Source organism: Rhinopithecus roxellana, chromosome 7 (assembly GCF_007565055.1).
Source record: "Rhinopithecus roxellana isolate Shanxi Qingling chromosome 7, ASM756505v1, whole genome shotgun sequence".
NCBI classification, from domain to species: Eukaryota; Metazoa; Chordata; class Mammalia; order Primates; family Cercopithecidae; genus Rhinopithecus; species Rhinopithecus roxellana.
Window position 1 is genome coordinate 79,664,658 of NC_044555.1, and position 23,147 is coordinate 79,687,804.

At 41.6% G+C, this 23,147-nt stretch overlaps 1 protein-coding gene across 5 annotated transcripts; it reads left to right on the plus strand.

Moving 5' to 3' along the window:
* The first annotated feature begins 1,196 nt into the window (after positions 1-1,196).
* On the plus strand, positions 1,197-22,205 carry GEMIN8 (gem nuclear organelle associated protein 8). Of its 5 annotated transcripts, none has more exons than XM_010354068.2 (5): positions 1,197-1,331; positions 4,887-5,057; positions 9,373-9,420; positions 10,052-10,508; positions 21,652-22,205. In XM_010354068.2, exons 3-5 carry the CDS (start codon positions 9,406-9,408, stop codon positions 21,906-21,908), a joined length of 729 nt encoding a protein of 242 aa, XP_010352370.1. In that variant the 5' UTR covers positions 1,197-1,331; positions 4,887-5,057; positions 9,373-9,405; the 3' UTR covers positions 21,909-22,205. The 5 variants fall into 5 exon arrangements, with proteins under 5 accessions (XP_010352370.1, XP_030790201.1, XP_010352371.1 ...); XM_030934341.1 differs by having other exon boundaries at positions 4,887-4,969; positions 10,007-10,508; XM_010354069.2 differs by having other exon boundaries at positions 4,887-5,060; positions 21,652-22,152.
* The last annotated feature ends 942 nt before the right edge of the window (positions 22,206-23,147 follow it).

A 23,147-nucleotide genomic window follows, 5' to 3' on the forward strand; every position in this document is an offset into this window, starting at 1 on the left:
TTCTAGTAGCCACACTAATAAAGCAAAAATATAAAGATGAAATTTTAGTATTTAACCTCAATAGTCCTTCTCTAAGATGTTATCACTACAAAGAAATTGAGATATTTTACATTCTTTTTCTCATTCTTCTTCAAAATCTGTAGTGTGATTTATCTCAGTTCAGACTACTACAATTCAGGTTCTCACGGCCACATGTAGGGGTTACAACGGACAGTGCTAACACAGAATACTTGGCACATAATAGGCATCCAGTAAATATTTGTTCAAGTTAATGTTCTTCCATACCATTTAATTCTTTTATACTATAGGAATAATATAGTAATGTCACGTCATTAATATCACCCAATTGAGTTAGCCATTTTCTTGTTGGGCATTTAAGTCATTTCTAATTTTCACTTTTTAAAATAATTCTGTAATAAACACCTGGTTCGTACCTGTTTTTCCTTGGAATAAATTCCCAGAAACTATTAAATATGGTTAATTGCCCCAGAAATGATATGTCACGTAAGACTTCTAATTGTTTATGCTTGGTTCTTATTAATGACTCTTGTGTTGTTAACAGGGTAGGTATTGCTGTGGTTATAATTACAAACATATTAGTAAGTACTAATGTTTTGTCTGCTGCAATGCATCAGGCACTGTGCATTAGGTTATGCATATCTTATTGACGAGAAACACGAGGCTTGGGGAGGTTTTACCTAGCACTGGAATCGCACTCAAACTGAGATCTGGGTTAATCTATTTTCAAAGCCTGGGCGTTTTCCCCTGGACAAATTAAAGAAAGAAACTAAAACTCTGTTTTAGTTACGAAAGAAAACAGAAAGGAAGAAAGAGAAGGCTAAGTAAAGACAAGGGAAGGAAAACGAAGAAAGCTGAGAAAGGACAAAAAGTTAAAGGCTTGAGATCCAGGCCATGCAGAAGCGACCCTCATCTTCCCATCCCAACACACCCGCCGGTGGAGACAGCACCGTCCGACCCCCGGCGCGGCTGCCCGCCGCGGTCCCAGTGCCCTGCCGGGTGCAGCACCCTCTCCCCCAGCCCCGCCACCCGCCGCCATCCCACGCCTGCCGCCCAGGCGATCCACTCTGGGTAGCCGATCAGCAGGCAGCTTCCGGCCTCCAGCACAGCACCGCCTGCAGTGCGAACGTGGCGTCCGCGACGCAGGGGGGACTTCCGGCGCGCCGCGTCACGTGTTGCGCACCGGAAGCGCACTTCCAGTCGCCCCGGCAACAGCCGCCCCCCTCGTGTCCCCATTCCCCCTCTGTGTCTCCAAGGAAAACTAGGCCCCTGCTCGGCCAACGCCCAGGATCCGCAAGCTGCGCGCCCACGAGGTGACTTCGGGGACGGCTGGGTTTCCTTTGGGGAGTGAGGGAGGAGCTTAGAGGCCCCGGGCCCTGACTTCTTCTGATGCGCGGAGAGCCGAAGTCTTGGACATCACATTGCTATCATAATTATCTTAACCCCGCGACAAAAGGTGGGGCCAGAGGCCCATGAGATTCCTAAATCATTGCAGGTTAATTGTGAGAGGGGACCAGTCCCAGAGGCTCTCAGCTCTACAGTGCTTCCGAATCACTGGACGACTCTTTAAGAATTCTGATCCCCGGGCCCCCATCCTGGACCAATTAAATCCGAATCTCTAATAGTGGGGCCCTGGCCTCGGTGGTTTTTAAAGCTGCCCAGATGATTCTGGCGTGCCGAGAACCACCGTGTTAAGGTCTGTAGGTGAATTTGGATTTTGCCCATCCAGCCCAGTATCTGAATCTAATTGCCCAGGACAGCCACATACTTGGAGTATGTCTAGGATATTGGCCTGTCTGCTCAAAAATTCGAGATTTCTTTCTTTTCTCTTGCACTTTAACCTCTGCAGGAGGTCAGAGCTTTTGGTGGGAGTTATCTTGAGACATCTGGCGCCTACAGTTTATGGGCTTTGTGTCTCTGCCCACTTATCAGTAATGAGCTGTAGTTGAACCAGTGGCCAATGAAGTGCATTTTAGCTCTGAAATCTTGATGTTCCCTTAGTACAGATTAGATGGTTCTGAACACTTTCATTTTTTTTCAGGAATGATGTTTTTAAACTCGTTTGACAGTCTAGGCTGTGTATTCAGCTGTTTTCATCTCAAATCAGAACAACATTACTTGAAAAATCTAGACTAAAGATTAGTAATGCAACACTTCTGGGATTATGTATGCTCACAGCTCCCATGAATTGTGGGATGAAAGCTACCTTTTAAAAATACTATTTTTGCTAGCATAATTTATCAGAATAACAGTCTCTTTGGAATTTCAGTGTGAACAGAAACCATATATTTTTAAAGACTGCTGGTTAGTAACTTTGAATAAGCATAACTGAAATCAACTTCACAGGTGTATAAATCCCCTCTGTGTTCATTGCTGTGCTGGGGAAGTATGCAAACTAAAGTTCCAGAGAGAAATGTTCATTCTGAAACTGTTCTATAGATGGTGATTAATCATTTTGGGGTTTTTTTAAAGGATAGGATGAGATGAGAATGATGGGGGAAAGTTTTGAACAATTAAGGCTAGAGTGTAAATTGGAGAGTTTGCAAAGTAGGTGCAGAACTTTTTTTGAACAACTTCTCTACAAGAGGAAATTCAGCCACGGAACAGCTGGACAAGTGAAAAAAGAATGTAGTTGATCAAATATCAGATGAATTGAAAAGATCCTTGAAAACATAATGTACTTAAATATTTGCTTCCTGAAAAGATTTGGTGCTTTATAGTCAGTTTGTGAGTTACTAGGTCCTCAGTGATTTTGGGGAGTAGATGTAGCAGGAGAGAACATTATCAGAAAACAACAGACAAGCTCAACAACAATTTCAACAGCATCTAAGAGCGTGAAATATTAGCTCTTATTTTTATGCTCGAAGGAAAATAGGAAACTTAAAAGGAGTAGATTGTAGAATCCATGCCTACAGGTAATTGAGTAAGTGCCCAAGTGAATGAGGCATAGTGAGTGCCTGTAAATTCAGAAAAGAGAGATTAACGTGGAATTACCATGAATATGTTTATAGAAAAAAGTAAATTTGAAATAAGACTCCTGAAATGTACTGGTGATCTTAACTACTTTAAACTAGCTATGGTTTTTGCTGTTATGCTCTTAATTTGTAGTAACTGCCTATTTAACCCTATTCCCTTATGGTCACACTAGGTTTTGCTTATGAAGGACATGCTTGCTGTGAAACAAACTTATCTGTTTCTTCTTTTGAACTGTGTTATCATTATGTCATTCTCAGTCACCCCATTGCTTGTTGTGTTCCTGAGTCAGAGGGTAACTTTGTTCCTGGCCTCATATTTCACTTTTGATTCTGATATTAGTCACATGGGGATTCAGAGAACTTGCAAATAAATCCATTCACAAATTCATCACACTTGCTGACAAATTAAACAAAGCCCTTCTGTGGGTGGAATGTCATTTGTATGAAAAAAAGAATTGTTAACTACGTCCTTTCAGTCTTATTCCTTCCCCTTGCTATGCCTTCTTTGTGACAGTACTTATTACAACATCCAGAAGAGGGTAAATTGGGGTTGGGGATTGAGGGAATGAAAATAAAATAAAACTCAGTTTTTTGACTCCCTTGCCCATCAGTTTTAACTGTAGCTATTATAGACGGGGAGGTGCAGGCTTTCTGAACACAGTGGCATGTGCCCTTGAATAGGCCTGTGTCCTGCCCGAGATGGAGCTTGGATGCCTGCAAGTGAAAGAAGTCCATTTGGACTTGAGCCATCTTTGATGTCCAAATCACTAAGCAGGGACCATGCAAAGACACAGGAGGGAGCCCATGAGGGCATCAAGCCAGATGAGCTTGCCAGCCTCAGCAACCAGCCAGGGATGGGGGCAGGGCTGCCCAAGTAGGTGGGGCAGGAAGCCCGGCCCTCAACAAAACCCTATTATATTCTTTGTCTTAGTGAGGAAGTTCTTACTGTTGTGTGTATTAGTGGAAGACATCTTCTGTGATAGGGTTATTATTGCATGTACAGAGAGATTCCTTAGAACCGCATGTGACTCAATGTGTCTCACTCAGATTTCTCACCATACCTTCACTTATTTTGCTGCAGTGTCCAGCAGATCTCCTTGAAACAGTGTGTACTGAAGATCTGACTAAATCCTCCAAATTACCTGGTTGGCTCAGAGAACCAAATCACTGGAGCTTTGTAGGAAAGGTTTGACTTTCAGGGCTTTAGCCAGAGTAACTTATTTAATGATTGACTTTTAATGTGTTTCTGTGCAAAGATCAAAGCAGATGAATTTTCATATATTTTTAGAATTCTAGTAGAAAAGGAAGATAGGAAAATCTAGTTCAAGTATACACTCTAGTTTTTAGGGGAATTTGTGTTTTTATTTTACTTTTTTGGTTGCTACGATGTGTCCTATATTCTATATTTATAAGAACATAAATATGTAATTAAAAGAATATATTTGATGGCACTACCTGTCAACAAAGCCACTTATTTGTGAAATTTTTTGGTAACTTGATGGAAATAGTCATATTTTATCCATTGAAAACTACAAAGTTCTTATCTATTGTTCTTTATGTATATTTATGCATTAAAAATACATCTTTCAGGGTAAGCGGATGTACTGAAGTGTAAATCCATTTTTTTACAAGAGGCTATATGGAAAAATATATCATTCAAGACTCAGTCTCTGCCTTGCCTGTAGGCCTCGTCAATGTTTAGTGAATGACCTCAACCCTGTTTTTTTCCTTCCTTCTTTGGTGATTGCGGGCAGACAATGAATGGTCTCTGTACTTGCCTGGGCTCAGCTGGGTGGTGGCCATTATGCCATTGTGCTCACTGGAGAGGGCTGCCGGGTTTGTAGAGCTGCAGATCCCGGCCTTCCCTGACGTTGCCAATCTCTTTTCTTTCAGCTCCACCAGCCCATTTGGAGAAAAGTTACTGTTCAGTCCCTGAAGGCTTGTGCCATAAAAGAGTGGGAGACATTCCCAGGGAGGTGAGGAATGAAAGATCGAATTAAAGACCATCAAAGACCGAAGGGCATCTAAATCTGCAGCAACCATCAGCTCTCTTTTCTTTAAGAGGTAGTAGTCTCTGAAGGTGTTGCTATAATGTCTATAATTATTTAAAAGTTGGCTTTTCAGAAACTCAGGCATTCTTAGCTCCTTAAGTTCTCCATGTGTGAAGAAAATAACCAGCTTAAAAAAGCTAATTGAACCCATCTTTGGAAGAGGACCTCTTCTTCCCTTGGGAGCTAACTGATACGAACTGACTAACTGATTGCTTAGCAGAAAAGAATATATATTCCTTCCAGGGAATAGAGATTCAGAACTCTGTCTTGTTTGCTTTCTAAGCCCTGCCGATTGATACGGTTTTGCAAAATTTTTATTGTTGATTTTAGTTAAGTCTTTAATGTTTATATGGATATTTAAGAAAAGATCCAATTTCCTTATTTAGTCATGGAGAGTGTTTTTTTGTCCCACATATTAGCAACCGGTCAACATGATTGCTATTGGTCATAGTCAGTTTTCTTGCCTCCACTAGTCTTTCTCCAAACCTAATCATTTATGAAGCATGTGAGAATCATGAAGTTCCTCTACTGATTCCCAAGTGGAAAATGAGTAACAATTAGGATGCTCAGTATATTCAGAGAGAATCTATACAACTTCAAAATGTGTTAACATAAAACAGGGGTGGGCAAAATAAAAGCCCACAGCCTGTTTTTTGTACTTCCAGAAAGCTAAGAATTGCTTTTACATTTTTAAAGAGTTGTTTGGTGTGTTTTTTTGGTGTTTTTTTTTTTCTTTTAAAAGCAAAGAATATGAAGACTATGTGACAAAGACTGTATGTGGCCCACAAGCCTAAAATATTTATCTCGCCCTTTACTGAAAAAAATTGCTGGCATAAAGTAATAATACTGGAAAGACCTAGCTAAAAATAATTATAAAGCTCTATGCAAGTTGCTATTCCTTTAGACATGTTTTTCTATGCCTTATTTGACTTTTGAGAGACTAATGTGTAATTCTTCAAATCAATTATTCAAATTGGTTAATTTGAATACAGGATTTTAGGAATCTTAAAAAGACTTAAAATGTAAAAGGATATTACAAGTACAAGTAGGTTTTGGGATTTAGGGAGAGAAAATAATAAAGCCAAGAATGAGATGAGCACAGTCTACATACAGCCTCAGGACTTTAAATTTGCTGGAAGACGGCAGCAAGTTTGATTACAAATATCCCAGTGGTCAAAACTGTGAGGAAAGCACAATCAAAGCAAAGCAAAATTGCCTACAGAGTTGCTTGCACTCCATCATTGACATAAATTCATCCTTTAATAATGTCCTGGGTCTTAAGAGTCTAGCACCTTAGCTGATGAATTAATATATTTAATTAATGTAGATAGTGAGCACTCTGGGCTTATTCTGAACTGCCTCTAGTTCAGAAGCTGGAACTGGCTTTCTTCAGTCATCTCAGCTGATTCTCTTGGCTTCTTTCTTACATAAGTGCTCAGGATGTACCTGGGTGATCTCTGAGGCTTTCTAACATAGCAGCCCTTCTACCAGATGATTTGTTGGATCAGAGTTACCTCTCCTCAAACTAGTGCTCCTCCCTCTTCTTCTTTTTTTTTCAGACTGAGTCTCTCTCTGTCACTCAGGCTGGAGTGCGGTAGCATGATCTCAGATCACTGCAACCTCCACTTCCCAGGTTCAAGCAATTCTTGTGCCTCAGCCTCCCAAGTAGCTGGGATTACAGATGTGCGCCACCAGACCCAGCTAATTTTTGTATTTTTAGTAGACATGGGATTTCACCATGTTGGCCAGGCTGGTCTTGAACTCCTGACCTCGGGTGATCCACCCACCTCAGCCTCCCAAAGTGCTGGGATTATAGGCATGAGCCACAGTGTCTGGCCCCTCCCTCTAAATCACAGCCATTGACATTTGAGCAGCCTGGAGAACATCATCAATTACCCTTGAACTCCTTAAATGGTAGTCTACTTTATCCCACATGCCTAAACTTCCAGCTTTGCAAAATGGAGCCTCTCTTAGCCATCTGGTAGATTTTCAGAATATTGGTGCTACAACCTTTAATGCCACACTGGACTTTCCCAATTATAACTAAAAACAAGATTTTGTCTACAGTAGTGTTTGATCTCAATGGTGTTTATTCCATATTTGAGGCTGTCACACTTCCCAATTTGGAATAATTGATATTTTAGTTGACCTGGTTCTAAATGCCTTATGATGCATAGAAAGAAGTGTAGATTCAAAACACTTAATTTCCAGAACACATGCAGATGTCTCCTAGACTTTTCTAATTTAATTCCTGTGCTGCTTGTTAATCTATGAAACAAATTTGATTAAGATACACAGCAGTTTGCGTTAATGTCATTATGTCCTGCAGGCTCTCAGAAAATTATTCAGATTTTAGTGATAGAAATATAAAACCTGGGCTGGACACAGTGGCTCACGCCTATAATCCCAGCACTTTGGGAGGCCAAGGCGGGCAGATCACGAGGTCAGGAGTTTGAGACCAGCCTGGCCAATATAGTGAAACCCCGTCTCAACTAAAAATACAAAAATTAACCAGGCGTGGTGCCACGTGCTTGTAGTCCCAGCTACTCGGGAGGCTGAGGCAGGAAAATGGATTGAACCCAGGAGGTGGAGGCTGCAGTGAGCCGAGATCACCCCACTGCACACCAGCCTGGGCGACGATGTAAGACTTCGGCTCAAAAAAAAGGAAGTATAAAACCTGGTTTTAGTGAATTAGCCACCTAAAGGCTGCACCTTACAGTTTCGCTCTTAAGTACATACTGATTTCTACATAATTTCGTTTATGTTTTACTTCTCTGAGTGGTAAGCCACCTAAGTATTAACTTTCATATTTCTTCAGTGGCCTGTAAAGCACATAGCAGTTAGCTAGGTTTTCAGGTACTTGTTCATGTTTTAAACCTTTAAAACATTAAAATTATAGATTAAAAGTAATGTGAACTTAATTTACACTGCATTTGTTAACTTTTTCAGTTTATATTTGTTGCATGTATACATAGTATTGAATTTAAGACAAAGAACAGGAACTATGGACTGTGTTTAAGATAAATTTATGAAGGTTATGTCAGCCCTCTTAGGAGTACCCTATTTGAAAGTTTATTATATTTAAAAAGATTGTGAATGATTCTCTTTCAGCTAAATCTTCAAATACAGAAGTGGTTGATTTAGCATCTCAGTTCTTAATATAACCATAGCAAAACATCTGATAGAGATTATAAAACAAGTAAAGTTTGTTTCTTAAGAGTTGGGGAATTTTTTAATTCTACCCTATAGTTAAGTGAAAAGGAAAAATAAGACTCCTTTGGTATCTGATTTCCAAAGTTTCAAAACTTAAGTAGTTGTTTGCTCAACATTACATTGTGTTAGTGGTTTTGTCTCACAGAAACTTAAATTATCGTGCATTTTTGGATATTTTTGTTTAACTTTTTTAAAAGTACATTCTGGTGTAGCTCTGAACCTCTGAGTAGAAAAAAAAACATTGAAAGTCTATTTTAAATATATTGAAAAAGGTACAGCTGCAGATTAGCCATTACTTTTGGGCATTTCATGCGGCAAATCAGCAAATCACAACAGGTGGGTAGAGAGAAAAGGAGTAAATCTCAGCAGAGCAATGCTATTTGCCAAGGGCAGTCTATGTGGTGCCTCAGTAGAGACTCCATGGAGTGGTTTCTTCTCCTGTGAAGAGACAGGGTGGTTAGGCAAGGAGAATGTGATGTCACATGCTGGCTGAGAAATACATATTGCAATCAAAATGAAAACAAAGCCCATTTGGGGAACTTAAAGCCCAGGACACAGCTGAGGCTGGAGAGATGTCTTATTCTCCAAGTCCCAGACCTAAGGCAAGACCCAACAGAGGTTTCTGGTCATTTGGAAAGATGTGTTCCACTCAAGCCTCAGGAAGACCCAGGGTTAATTTAAGTAAGCATTAGCATGAGTTAAGGATTAGTAAATAAAGTAATAACTGTAAATTTTTAGTTCATGTTTTATATATTATGTGTATATGTATGTGTATATACACATACATATATATACACACACACATATATGTACATATATATATACACACATATACACTAACTACTAAATATTTATATGGTCATTTTCATAGACTTTACTTCCTATAGGGAAACAAGTAATTGAACCATGCAGGATCTTTTGACTCACTTAATCATACCTAAGGGGATCCCTCCTTTTCAGACCACAAAGTCATAGCCCAGGAACCAACGTCTTATAGATAGGTTATATGAAATCAGGCATGGTCCTGGGAAGAGGCAGCTCCTTGGGACAAAATAGCCACAAATATCACACAGCCATACTGATCAGACATTTGCTCTGTGATTCTTCTTTCCTAGTTTCGGCATCCATTTGGACTTCCACAATCAGAGATGGCAGCGGCGAAGGTAAGATTTTTATTTTTTAATTTTTTTTGAGCTCGTAAGTAAAAAAGGTAAATTTTAGTCTTTAAAGTTTGGTATTCTCATTCCACGATGGAGAAGACCTAAGAAATAAAAAAGTAAAAGCACTATTGGGTACATTCCTGGACATCTCTTGCCCCAGGCATTTAGGGGTGGCCCAGGCCAGCAAGTTAGTTTAGGGGGCAGAAAGGGAAAAACTAAAGTCTGTCATGCTCGTCAGTCTAGTGTGGTTCTTAGCAGGCCGTTGCTCAGTTGGCACTAGACATTTAATTACAGTGGGTAGAGAGGGCCAAGATGATTAACATCCAGTCTTCTCTCTCCTTGCATCTCATCTAGAAACGATCACTAGCCTTCATCCCCACATTATAATGCTCCATACCTTTAATTGGCTTGTGCATACCTCATGTACATGGACTTAGCAAGTGTGCATACACTTGGTGTCCATTGTGGGCCTGGACCTGTCTCATACAATTTTGGGCCCAGTAGCTTCCTCATGTAGAGTAGGTATTTAGCAAATACTAAGTAAATACCTGTTGGGTAGCAGATTAAACATTTGAAGATTTCTCTTGAGGGTAAACACTTTGGTGTCCACCCTCCACCTTCTTTCATTTGGTAGGCATCAACATCGAAAGCTACCAGGCCTTGGTATTCTCATCCGGTATATGCAAGATACTGGCAACATTATCATCAAGCAATGGCTTGGATGCAAAGCCATCACAATGCCTACAGGAAGGCCGTGGAATCCTGTTTCAGTCTTCCATGGTACTTCCCTCCTGCACTTCTTCCCCAAAGCTCTTACGATAACCAGGCTGCGTATCCTCAGTCCTTCTATGACCATCATCTGGCCTGGCAGGACTACCCCTGCAGTTCTTCACATTTCGGAAGGTCTGGGCAGCATCCACATTACAGCAGTAGGATCCAGGCATCCACAAGGGAAGACCAAGCTTTGTCCAAAGAGGAAGAGATGGAGACCGAGTCAGATGCAGAGGTAGAATGTGACTTGAGCAATATGGAAATCACCGAAGAGCTCCGCCAATACTTTGCAGAGACTGAGAGGCACAGAGAAGAACGACGTAAGTTCAGGCCTCTGTCTCTTCATGCTTCCTTTCCTTGCCCTGCCTTTTACATTTTTTTTCTCTAATATATAAAGTAATTTTATAATTCTTCATTGGCTACAGGTAATATTCCAAATCCAGTCCTAAGCCTGGGAAAGCTATGGGGGATGCTGCACCTCGCTTATGTTAGTTTCTGGAGTTGTTTTAGTATAAGACTTTTTTTTGTTCTAGAGCAAAGCTTATCCTAACATCGTTCTATTTATTAACCATTAGACACTCTACCAAATGGAGCGTGTATGTGTGCATGCTTGTGTGTGTGCATGCCCTAATCTACACAGCAGTCCCTCAGAGTATTAAACTCATTTTATATATGACGAAAGTAACCTTAAAAAGGTTAACTGACTTGTTCCGTGGTACACAACTAGTAATTTGCTGTTAGGATCCAATCCAAATCTGCCTGACTCTACTTCCTGTACTGCTTTCTCTACACCAGGACTTGTCCCTGAGAGTGCTAGGTTCCTAAAATACCTTTACCATTTCTGTGGGACACATCTTGGAGATGTCCTTGGTGCTAGAGGTCCCAGATCTTAAATAACATGAACCTAAACAGAATAACGAAATGCCTGGCACTTACAATTTTCCTGTTGTTTCTGTGTTGAGGCCCTGTCCATGGGGTCAGAGAATTATGATAAAGGTCTTATATCTTCAGTCAAAAACAGGAATTTTCTTTTTTAAATTTCTTACCACCTTACTAGAAAGAACTAGAACAGATTTTGTGCTCTCCTATTAAAATTCACCAGACCATTTCTAAGTACCTCTGAGATACAAATGCTTCTCTCCCTATTATAACCAGTATTCAGTCCCAATTTTGTTTTAAGTGAGGCCTAATTGTACGACATTTTACCTACAATTTTCTAATGACACAGAAGCATAGAAACCTGGGAATGGGAGTTTCTTTCCTGTCTGTCATTGTCAGCATTTTCCTAATGATGAATTAGCTTTTATTGATCCCCACTGGATGCCAAGAACTGAGCACTGGACTTTGTATAAAATATTATATCCTTTAGTATCTTTGTCTGTGATTCTTCACTAAACTACCTGTTCAGGTTTTTTTTACTTCCTTTCTTTTGATTAAACTGTGTACTTCTTTAAGCATATTAGATATTAGTATATCCAGCCAGGTGTGGTGGCACATGCCTGTAGTCCCAGCAACTCGGGAGGATAGCTTGAGCCCGGGAGTTTGAGGCTGCAGTGAGCCATGATCACACCACTGTACTCCAGCCTGGGCGACAGAGCGAGACCCTGTCTCAAAAAAAAAAAAAAAAAAAAAGAAAGAAAAGAAAAGAAAGAAATATATCCAAACAAATACTTTTAAGACAGTACTTTCTATTACACATAAAATACTTTTCCTTGATCTCCAGAAATAAATTTTACCCTTTTAAAAAATATAGATATGAAACAACCATTAGTCTAATCTATACAACAAATGAGAGCAGACATTGGAGCGTGTCCACGTTTGGTTGCAATGCTGTTTGTTACAGCTTTTGACAGAGAAAATGGGATGGAGATCAGGTTTATTACTCTTGTCCTTACCAGAAAGTAGAATAACATGTTTTGCCCACTAGAGGTTGATACTTTTATGATGGAAATTGTAATTATGGATGGAAGCAAATCTCAGTCATCTAAAAGGTGACTTTGAATTATCTGCTGATTTGAAATAAACTTGAGTTAGTCAACAAAAAGTGGATATGAATAAAATAAAGAGAAAACAATGAAATGTGTCCTTGCACCAAACAAAAAAAAAAAGGGGAACAGTTCTGTTACAGATATGGTTAACAACCATCCCTATTCCTCCCTCTTGCCATTGTTAGGTAGAACTCTAGGTAGGTAAACAAAGTCGTGAAAATCACCTGCTAAGTCATACTTGCCACTTAGTATTATTTTGAATGAATAATTGAAGTCTTTCATTGTGAATTAGAAACCTTAAATCAGAGGTTGGCAAATCTTACCCATAGAGTGCTACACTTGCAGTGATTCTGTGGGACATTTTCCAGAATGAGCTGGGCCTTGTGTGCGTTATAAACTTGATAAGCTTCATCTCTATGTTTCATATTATTTCCAAATCTGTCTAGGTTACTTTACGGCTTCAAACTGCACTTTCATCATCTGGGTTGAACTGTGTCTCCCCAAGAAAGATATAGTGGAGTCCTAACCCCCAGTTCCTCAGAATGTGACCTTATTTGAAGACAGGGTCTTTCCAGAGGTAATTGAGGTTAAATGAGGTCATTACAGGGGTCCTAATCCTATATGATTCAGGTCCTTATAAAAAGGGCAAAATCTGGGCCAGGTACTGTGGCTCACGCTTGTAACCCAGCACTTTGGGAGGCCGAGGCAGGCAGATCACAAGGTCAGGAGATCGAGACCATCCTGGCTAACGTGGTGAAACCCCGTCTCTACTAAAAATACAAAAAATTAGCCGGCCATGGTGGCGGGCACCTATAGTCCCAGCTACTCGGGAGGCTGAGGCAAGAGAATAGCATGAACCCAGGGGGTGGAGCTTGCAGTGAGCCGAGATCACACCACTGCACTCCAGCCTGGGCGACAGAGCAAGACTCCATCTCAAAAAATAAAGGGGGGGAGGGGGCAAAATTTGGACACAGAGACAGACACATGCAGTGAAAACACCATGTGAAGATTGATATTGTGTCGCCACAAGCCAAGGAACATCCAGAAGCTGGGAGAGGCCTGGAACAGATCCTTCCCTAGCACCTTTAGAGGGTTTATGGCCCTGCCAACACCTCGATTGCAGACTTCTGACCTCCAGATCCATGAGACAATACATTTCTGTTGTTTTAAACCACCCAGTGTATGGTACTTTGTTATGGCAGCCCTAGGAAAGGAGTACAATCACCCTGGGAGAATTTTCTTTGTTGCTAAATGCAATCTGTGACTGGGACATAAAGTAAACCCACAGTTCTTGTCATCTGTCTGAAAAAACTATTACTTACTTGTTTTACCGTGATCTAGATAGCAAACCATCATAAAAGGGAATTTTATGAAAACTCTTGCAACCTCCGTCTTGAGCCTCATTTTCCAGTATTCATATTATTGCTGGCAACAGCGTACGGAGGCAGCTGTGGCGGAACTGCTTGAATCACAGGGGTCCATCCTCACTCTACCACTCGCTGATTAGAGGTTCTCATCCTCCTGTAAGCCCCCTGCCTTCACCATTCTGTGCCTCAGTTGCCTCGCCTGTGAAATAGGATCCTAATTAATGGGTAGTAATTATGAAGAATCCTTAATGGGTAGTAATTATGAAGAATCCATGAGATAATACGAGAAAAGTTATAGAATGGTGCTTGGTACCAAGTCGGTGCCCAATAAATGTTAGTTACAGTTAGTTGCTAGTAACCCATCCTTTAACATGGATTATTAACCATAAATTGGTCTTGCTCTGATACCATTTGCCTGATTAGTGCTTGATTGAAATTCTGTACATATATATATATATATATGTAGAGAGAGAGAGAAAGACAGAGTCTTACTCTGTCACCCAGACTAGAGTGCAGTGGCAGCATCTCAGCTCCTGCAACCTCTGCCTCCTGGGTTCAAGCAATTCTCCTGCCTCGGCCTCCCAAGTAGCTGGAATTTCAGGCGCCAACCACCACATCCAGCTAATTTTTGTATTATTAGTAGAGATGGGGTTTCACCATGTTGTCCAGGGTGGTCTTGAACTCCTGACCTCAGGTGATCCACCTGCCTCGGCCTCCCAAAGTGCTGGGATTGTAGGCATGAGCCACCGCGCCTGGCCAAGATTCTGCATATTTTTAATAAGGTGTTCTGTGACTTCAGAAAGGTCATATTTCTGCTCTGGGTGGCACCTTTCAGACTTTTAAACTGATTGAGAATATTAAAGACATGAAAGAATGAAAGTTTTGGTGTCTATCAGATTTAGTCATTAACACAGTTTTTAGTTCTGTTTCAAGGATATTCTTGCTTGATAAAATTTAATACAGTAAAGTACATGGACTGGGAAAATGAACCCACTTCAGTATTACTAATAATGTCACTAAACAAGCTTTCAATTCTTTGTACTTTTAAAATGTGTAGTTATAGCATGATTCAAAACTACTTGTCTTAGCATCTCTGTCATGCTCCTGCAGCCTTCCCTGAATGCATTAGCTGGTCCCAGGGAGATGTGGGAATTGTCTGGCGAGGGTGAGAACAGACTTTGGTATCAGACTGGAATCTAAAGACTTGGTCTGTATTAGAAGAAGCTGCCAGGGCCCGATCTTGCACCAGTAAGAAAATAATGGGAAACAGATCACTAGCATTATTTTTTTCAACAGCACTTTTGGTGGGGACAGGATGAACAAGTGTTCCTTCAAGCGGTAATGAATGATGGAATTCATATGTAAGTAATCTGAGCGCCCATGGCGCTTTCCAATTCATTACCTTCACTGGAAATTTTCGTGGAGGGTTAGTTACATACACTGTTGAAAAAAGCTTTAATAAAGAGATAAGGGACCTGGGTAGTATGAATAATTGGCTCAAGTTTTTTGTTTCATTTTGCTCTCGGAACCACTAGAAGCTACTTGTTCAATAAAGACATTTTCAGCTTTGAACATGAATGCTTTGAAGAACACAGGATTTTAGAAAATGTTACTAGCAAGAGAAAATGTCACTAAATTTGAAAGATTTAACTTTTCAGTATCATTCACTTCCACAGGAACATACAAGTTATGCAATTCATCATCGCCTGAGTCTTGTTTAATATTTTCTTAGGATAAAGGCCTTCAGATTGGACAGTACGTTCTTGTTTGTGATTGCTACTCAGATTCCAGATAGTGTCTACTTTAACATATTTCAAGGATAAAAAACACCAAAAGCTTGACTAGGATAAGAACTCCTTTTGTACAGTGGGAACATGCATGCTTTTGATTATGTCTATCATCATTTCCTAACAAGATATTTCCGTTACTTAAAGCTTCAATGGAAAATAACTTCTGAGAAAGTATACAGTTATGAAGTTTTGAAGGTCAGCTGTATTTTCAGTTATTTCTTAGGAAAAATGTTTATTATTAGGTTAAGAAAAATACCATTTTGTAGTCGTAAGTGACCACCAGTCGAGACTGCAAGGTTATATTGCTAATACTTAGAGGGAAAATGAGTGGAAGTCACCCTCAAAAGAGAGTAAGGCCCTCTGAAACAAACACCACCACTGTTTTCTCGGGTCTGAGCCAATCAGGTATTTATGACCTATGTTTTGAGGGTGTTGGATCAAAACAGGGACATATGCTAAAAGCTTAAACCCCATTGGGAAGAGGAGACAAAATCAAATGTAAAGTGACACATAGAAGAAGAGTATCTATGGTGTGGTTCATGGTTATACGTGCAAATGAGGGGTAAAGCCAGTGACCCAGGCAGTCAAAGGAGGAGCACCCTGGGGCTGCTGTCAAGAAGCAGGGTATGCACTAGGCCAATTTGAGGGATAGGGTCAATTTGGAATGAGAGAAAAAAGGGCTTAGTTCACTCCCGGCTTAGACCCTCAAAGTGCTGTTCTTACCAGAGGGCCCAGATGTGGTTTTCATACATTTGAAGGGAGACATCCGCTCCATTACGCTGTGTCCATCTGAGTGGGAAGGCTGAGACTGTAGTTTTCATAGTGAGCCTTTAGTCAGTCAAACCTAGAGAACCCGGAGAAGTGTATGGCCCAGTATTTAGTGAGCTGTTTTGCTTTAGTCAGTGAGGTTGAAGGATGAAATTGCAGTGATTGAGCACAATCCTGACATGCGTGTGTGTTTCATCTGGTGCAGATATTCACAGGTGCACAAAACCAATCAGTGAGATGATACGTGTTAATGGCTGTAGAAAAGTGGAAAGGAGCATGAAAATGCACTTCTATTGTAAAAGTTAAAATGGCGATTGTCCAGTAACTTCAGGATTACATTTGTCATGGGGCAAGGGATGTGCGATGAAGACAGAAGACCAGTCTGAAATGGCTCCACTTCTGCTGGCATGTACGTGTGTTCTGGGTGGTAGCTGACAAGCCAGAAATGGCATACATCAAGTTTGTGCTTTCCCTCGGTTGTGCTACAATCATTAATTCTGTCAAAATAGCAGAAAATATAATCAGAAAGACGTACTAGTCCTAGGAAAGTGAGGGAAAAAAACATTCTTTGCCACTTGCTGCCTCCATGCTTTATCCTCTAACATGTTCTGCCTTTGGGCTCTGTGTGTGGGATAATCTTGGATGAATGGTTTCCTGCTATATAAGATTCTCTGAAGTCCTGGTAACTTTCCATGATTTTTTTTTTCCTTTATAGACTATTATGTGATGTGACATTGGTCACATCATGTAGACAAATAGATTGATGTGAAAAATACCAGGATTATGTATCCTGAACCCAGATGGAATCCAGTAAAGTTCTTCCTTAATAATATATGACTATTGTTCTTGTTTTAACCTATATGCATATTAACCCTTGTAATAGCCTCCCAGTGCTGCTGTGACAAATTAACACAACCTGGGTGGATTTTTTAAAAAAACATTTATTCTCTCACAGTTCTCAAATCAAGCCGTCAAAAGGACCACATGCCCTCTGAAGGCTGTAGTGCCTCACCTCTTCCAACTTCTGGTGTCTCCTGGCATTCCTTGGCTTGTGGCAGCATCATTCCATCTCTGCCTCCATCTTCACATGGCCTTTCCCCTGTGTCTCTGTGTCCTTTTCTGTCTCATACAAGGACTTTGTCATTGGAGTTAGGGTCCACCTTAATCCAGTATGATCTCATCTTGATCCTTTAATTACATCTACAAAGCCCTATTTCCAAATAAGGTCACATTCTGTGGTTCCAGGTGGACATGGATTTGGGGTGACACTATTCAAGCCAGATAGAATCAAAAAGGTTTCTGATTCATATTAAAACAAATTATCTTGCCAAAATACCCTATAAAAGTGTATGGTAACATTGAGTCCTACAGCTGTTTCCGGTAAAAACGACCAAACCCTCCATGACAAGGCAGCTGTTCGGTGACATCTGAAGTGTGATGTCCATACTGCTCTGCTTTGGTCAGATGGTTTTCCATCTGGCTGACTGAGCCCTCACCTTGTTTTGACAGCAAGGAAAACTGCCAGTGATTGAGAGTCTTTTTTTTCATTGGAAGGAAGGAAGGAAACAATAAATAGAAAACAGAATGAGTGGATGCCTTCAAACTCTGATACTCCATTCTGAGGTTTCCTTGGTCCCCTAAGTAAGTACACGCTAAACTACTTTCACATGCTGGCTGTGACCATCAGTGCACTGCCTGTCTGCGGGTATTTGGTTTTAAACTGACTGGTTTTCAACTTATAGCCTAGCCTTAGAACTTTTTTAAAAATTGTGTGAGTAAGTAGAGGCAAAGCAACTCGATTGTAAGAGAACAGGGTCCGACCCCAACTCATTGGTGCCCCTCCCCTCTAGTCCCTGTGCCTGGGAGGCTCTGAGGAACCCACAGGGAAGGGAGTTCCACAGCACCTTGTGAGATTTGAGCATCTGTTTCTCAATCCCCAGGCTGTCATCATTGTTCTTTAACAGCATCTGGAAGGAAAAGAGCTGTTTACAAAAAATCATGCATGGTCTTTGAGCATTCATTCCACAGTCACTTCCGGAGCACCTGCTTTGTGTCAGGCCATTGTGTCCTCCCAGCGCTGGGGGTACAGCTGTGAGTATAGGTGACAGTGCCCTTCCACCATAAATGACCCCCCACAGGGTAGGTCACAGGTGACAGGCTTCTTGCCCTTTAGTTCAGTGTTTTAGGGCCACTGTTCACTATGCAGGAAACCATTAAACCTCCAAATCTCTTGAGAGGCAAGGAGGGGTTAAGGGTTGGGTCTTAAATTTTCATAAGGGGCTGGGCACGGTGGCTTCGCGCCTGTAATTCCAGCACTTTGGTAGGCCAGGGCAGGTGGATCACTTGAGTTCAGGAGTTCAAGACCAGCTTGGGCAACACGACAAAACCCCAACTCTAAAAAATATATATATATAAATTATCCAGGTATGGTGGCATGCGCCTGTAGTCCCAGCTACTCAGGAAGCCAAGGTGGGAGGATCGCTTGAGCCCAGGAGGCAGAGGTTGCAGTGACCCAAGATTGCACCACTGCACTCCAGCCTGAGTGACAGAGCGAGGCTCTTTCTCAAAAAAAAAAAAAAAAAAAAAAAAAAAATCATGAGGAAGCCTGAATGGGAATGAAAAACAAATCAATAATCAAATGCAGAGGGCTGTGTCTTTTATTCTTGCACCGTGTAAACTTTATTAAGAACTAAAAATCATGTGATGGTAACCCATGGGCACACGCTGAGTACAAACTTGGAAAATTGTACCAGCATCATTAACTCAACTGGGGTTGCTTTGTGTTAACATTGTGTATCATTCACAGATGTCAACAATAAGAGAACACATCTCTCTATATAAAATTGTTACAAACATTTTAAATTATAAGGAAAAGAAAAAAAAAATGCAAAAGTACAAAGACTAAACTCACAACATCCTACCAGCAGAGAACACTTAGGATAGCTGAGATCCCAGTGTTTGTTCAAACTTCTACACTCAAAGAATCAGATTTACGCAGGAAGTTGAACATCTCTTGTGTCACCAGATCTGTCAGGGAAGCTGATTATAGTCTTGGGACAAATTTGAGAGTAATGTGACAGTGGTCTGGTAACTCTCACTGTTGGCTCTGCCCTCTGGATGCAGAGACTCCAAGGCACTCAGCAATGCCACCTGTGGGATCGTCTCCTCCAGATAGACAAAAAAAAAAAAAGCCAAAGGATTGGTAATGGGTACAAGGCTGCTCATAGATGGCAGAGGGACCGTGTTGTGCTAATGTGGAAATGCCAAGCCTTCAGAAAAGTAGCCCTTGAATGAGAGACTCTTCAACTAAATTCTACCTTTCCTGGAAAGCCTTGGCAGTGCCATCAGCCCACCCACTGCTTACTCAAGGTTTATAGGAAGAGGCAAGTGGGAAAGGCCTGTGTGAACTTAGTGACTGAATATATCTCACCGGTCTGTACTGCCCATACCAAGACCCAGTGTCCTAGGTCACCCCCGCTCTTCCTTCTAAAAGCACAAAGCTAAGCTTTCCTTCAGAGTCAGGTTCAATCATCCCAGGACAGAGGCAGGAGAAAAACAGAGATGACCCCAGGGAGAAGCTAGTCCCCAGTGGGGCTTTCACCCTGACCTGAGTGCCAGGAACACACATAACTCTTGTGGAAATAAGAAGCTGTCATGGCAGTTATCTAGTGCTTTCTCTAACCTACTGTTTGGCTCATCCACTCCCACACCACTCCAACACAACTCAGTTTAGGGGGCATAGAATTTAAACACCTATGAGAACTGAACAGCTTATATGCTGATGTTTCAAACTTGGGAGAAAGACCAAAAATTAGAAACAAATGCTTGGTGGCCTCCATTCATTTGAATATTAGGCCAATATTTTGGTTTCATTCCGTATTGCCCAGTGAGTCAATCATATATTTTTTCCATGGGTGAGGTAGCAGTTATGCAGCTTTTATTGTGTTTGATAGTCATTGGGCTTATTCATATAAGCCCTTAGGTAAAAATAAACTGTGGATGTTCCAAGACAGCAGTGGCCACATACATTTTTAATAATGTTTCCAAGTTTGTAAAACTCCTTTCCTCCAATGCCATGATGATGCTTATAAAGAGCAAGATTTATGCGAGCGACTATGCATGGCCTTATAAATATCTTCCCATTCACACTTGATTAGCTCACTACCGTGTTCTGTTCCATGTATTAGTGCAGGGAGGACCAACAATGGAAGAATGATTTATGTGATTGTTTTATTTCCCTACAACCGTCTTCACTCCTTATCTCATGACATTTCTCTTGGTAGTCATAGTAGCCATGAATGTGTGTTCTCTGCTATCAGTTTCTCTCTTGACAGAGTCGCTTACAAGAACTGTGGAAATTGGCTAAATTTTACCTTATGCAGCATTGTCTTACTGATATTTTTATGTTGTTGCAGTTTACATAAGAATAAAAGTTATGATATTGGGACTTGCCATAGTAAAAAACAGAGGGAAGAGTAAATTGAATAGCTATTTCTTGCTTTACAAGAATCCATTTAAATTAGTAGGATTAAAAGTATGTAACGATACCACTTGCAGTTTAACCTAGGCGAACCTGTGAAGTGGAAAGTCAAACCCCGTAGTGAGAAAATCAACCCACTATTGCAGATTTTTTGATATAGCAGGAAGATTAGAAGTCAGAGGGCTTAATTCCATTTGTAGAATTGCCCTTTCTTCACCCTTTTTCCTTCAGCAAGTGTGGACTCATTTAACCTTTCCTTGCTTGGTATGATTTGCGTTTTGAATCTGTGGAAGGATCATCAGTCATCCATCATCACTGCATACTGTGGTTGTTATTGCTAGCACTTGTTCTTTTCCAGGTTACCTAAAATCAATACCTCTTCCAGAGGAGTGATTTTTTTCCCCCACACCACCTCATTCATGGTGGTAAGCACTGCTTCCAACACTGGACTATCCAGGAAGCTTTTCGTTTCCATGCTGGCCTGGAGCAGTGTTTGAAACCAAGCAAGCTCTATCAGCCAGTCCTAGCTGGGCAGGTGGTGAGTGGGCCGTGCAGATGAAAAGAGAGAACCCCAGGTGGTTTCATTTCTCTCCTGTGTTTTCAGGGCTTGTTGCAGAGGTTTGGTAGTTTGGAGTGACGAGTTTCCTTGTGGCTGTTTACCATTTCTTTTTTTTTTTTTTTTTGACACAGAGTCTGGCTTTGTCGCCCAGGCTGGAGTACAGTGGTACACTGCAACCTCTACCTCCTGGGCTCAAGCCATCCTCCCACCTCAGCCTCGCAAGTAGGTGGGACTACAGGCTCTCAACTCTTTGCCATTTCTCTCAGTGTATAATAACCCCTTGGTAGGTGAATGATGAGCTTCAGAACTAAGTAGATGATAATAATCTGCAGGTCTTGCCTCAGAATCTGGTAAGCATCGCATCTGGAACAACTGGGCCTGGTTTCACAGTTGGAAAGGGAAAGATGAGGGACCTTAGGGGGCTGCAGACGGCATGGCCAGCAGCACTCACCAGGCTCCTGCAGTGCACACACGTGTTTATGTTCATGTTCACATTCATGTTTGTTCTCAGGGCGGCAGCAGCAGCTGGATGCAGAGCGCCTGGACAGCTACGTAAACGCTGATCACGACCTGTACTGCAACACCCGCCGGTCGATAGAAGCCCCGACTGAGAGGCCTGGTGAGCGGCGCCAGGCCGAGATGAAGCGTTTGTACGGGGACAGTGCTGCCAAGATCCAGGCCATGGAGGCTGCAGTGCAGCTGAGCTTTGACAAGCACTGTGACCGAAAACAACCCAAGTACTGGCCGGTCATCCCCCTGAAGTTCTGAGCTCGGGGCACAGGGCACCCAGCCTCTCCCTCTTGCTTTTGGGTGTATGCTCTTCATCTCTCCTTCTGTACATTTCTTAGGAAAAGGGGACTTTGTACTGGGGCACAGGCATGTTCACCACAGTCCCAGTGGGCCTGTCATGGGGTGGATGTACTATGCCAGCCACTTGGAGGTCTGCAGGACGTGTTCTGTTGCCAACATGATAAATTTTCTCCTGACATAAAAAAATTTTGTATATACTATACTGGTTTTTTATGTTGTCGGTAACAGTTCATTTCATTAAAGTTCTTGCCTAGAGATACTGCCTGGTGTTTTGCTTTTTTATCTTTTCTTGTCTTTAATCTGTCTGAACTACACAAATGCCTTTAAAAAACCAGATATCCTCTCTGACTCTAGCTCCATTAGCCACCACTAAAACTGAGCCAAGTGTGTAGTGAGACAAATACCACTTCCTGTAGTGGAGAGGGATGCATGTTCTATAAAGGGCCAGAGAGTGAGTATCTTTGGCATTGCAGGCCACATGGTCAGTGTTGTGACTACTCAACTCTCCCTTTGTAGTGTGAAAGCAGCTGTAGACAGTAAGTAAACAAATGGGTGTAGCTGTGTTCTAATAAAACTTTATAAAAACAGGTGGCCGGGCGCATTGGTTCATGCCTGTAATCCCAGCACTTTGGGAGGCCGAGGTGGGCAGATTAAGAGGTCAGGAGATTGAGACCATCCTGGCCAACATGGTGAAACCCCGTCGCTACTAAAATACAAAAAATAGCCGGGCATGGTGGTGTGTGCCTATAATCCCAGCTACTTGGGAGGCTGAGGCAGGGGAATTGCTTGAACCCGGGAGGCGGAGGTTGCAGTGAGCTGAGATCGTGCCACTGCACTCCAGCCTAGCGACAGAGCAAGACCGTCTCAAAACAAAAACAAAAACAGGCTGCAGGCCAGATTTGGTCTACAGATGGTAGTTTGCCAACTGCAGCTCTCATGGAATGAAAATCATCTGCCTGACATTTTTATTCTTGTTATCTCATTATCTCTACAGAGCTTAGATGCCATACAGAATTGAGAGCAAAGAACAATAATTCCGGCGAGGCGCGGTGGCTCATGCCTGTAATCCCAGCACTTTGGGAGGCCAAGGCGGGCAGATCACGAGGTCAGGAGATCGAGACCATCCTGGCTAACATGGTGAAACCCCCATCTCTACTAAAAATACAAAAAATTAGCCGGGCATGGTGGCAGGTGCCT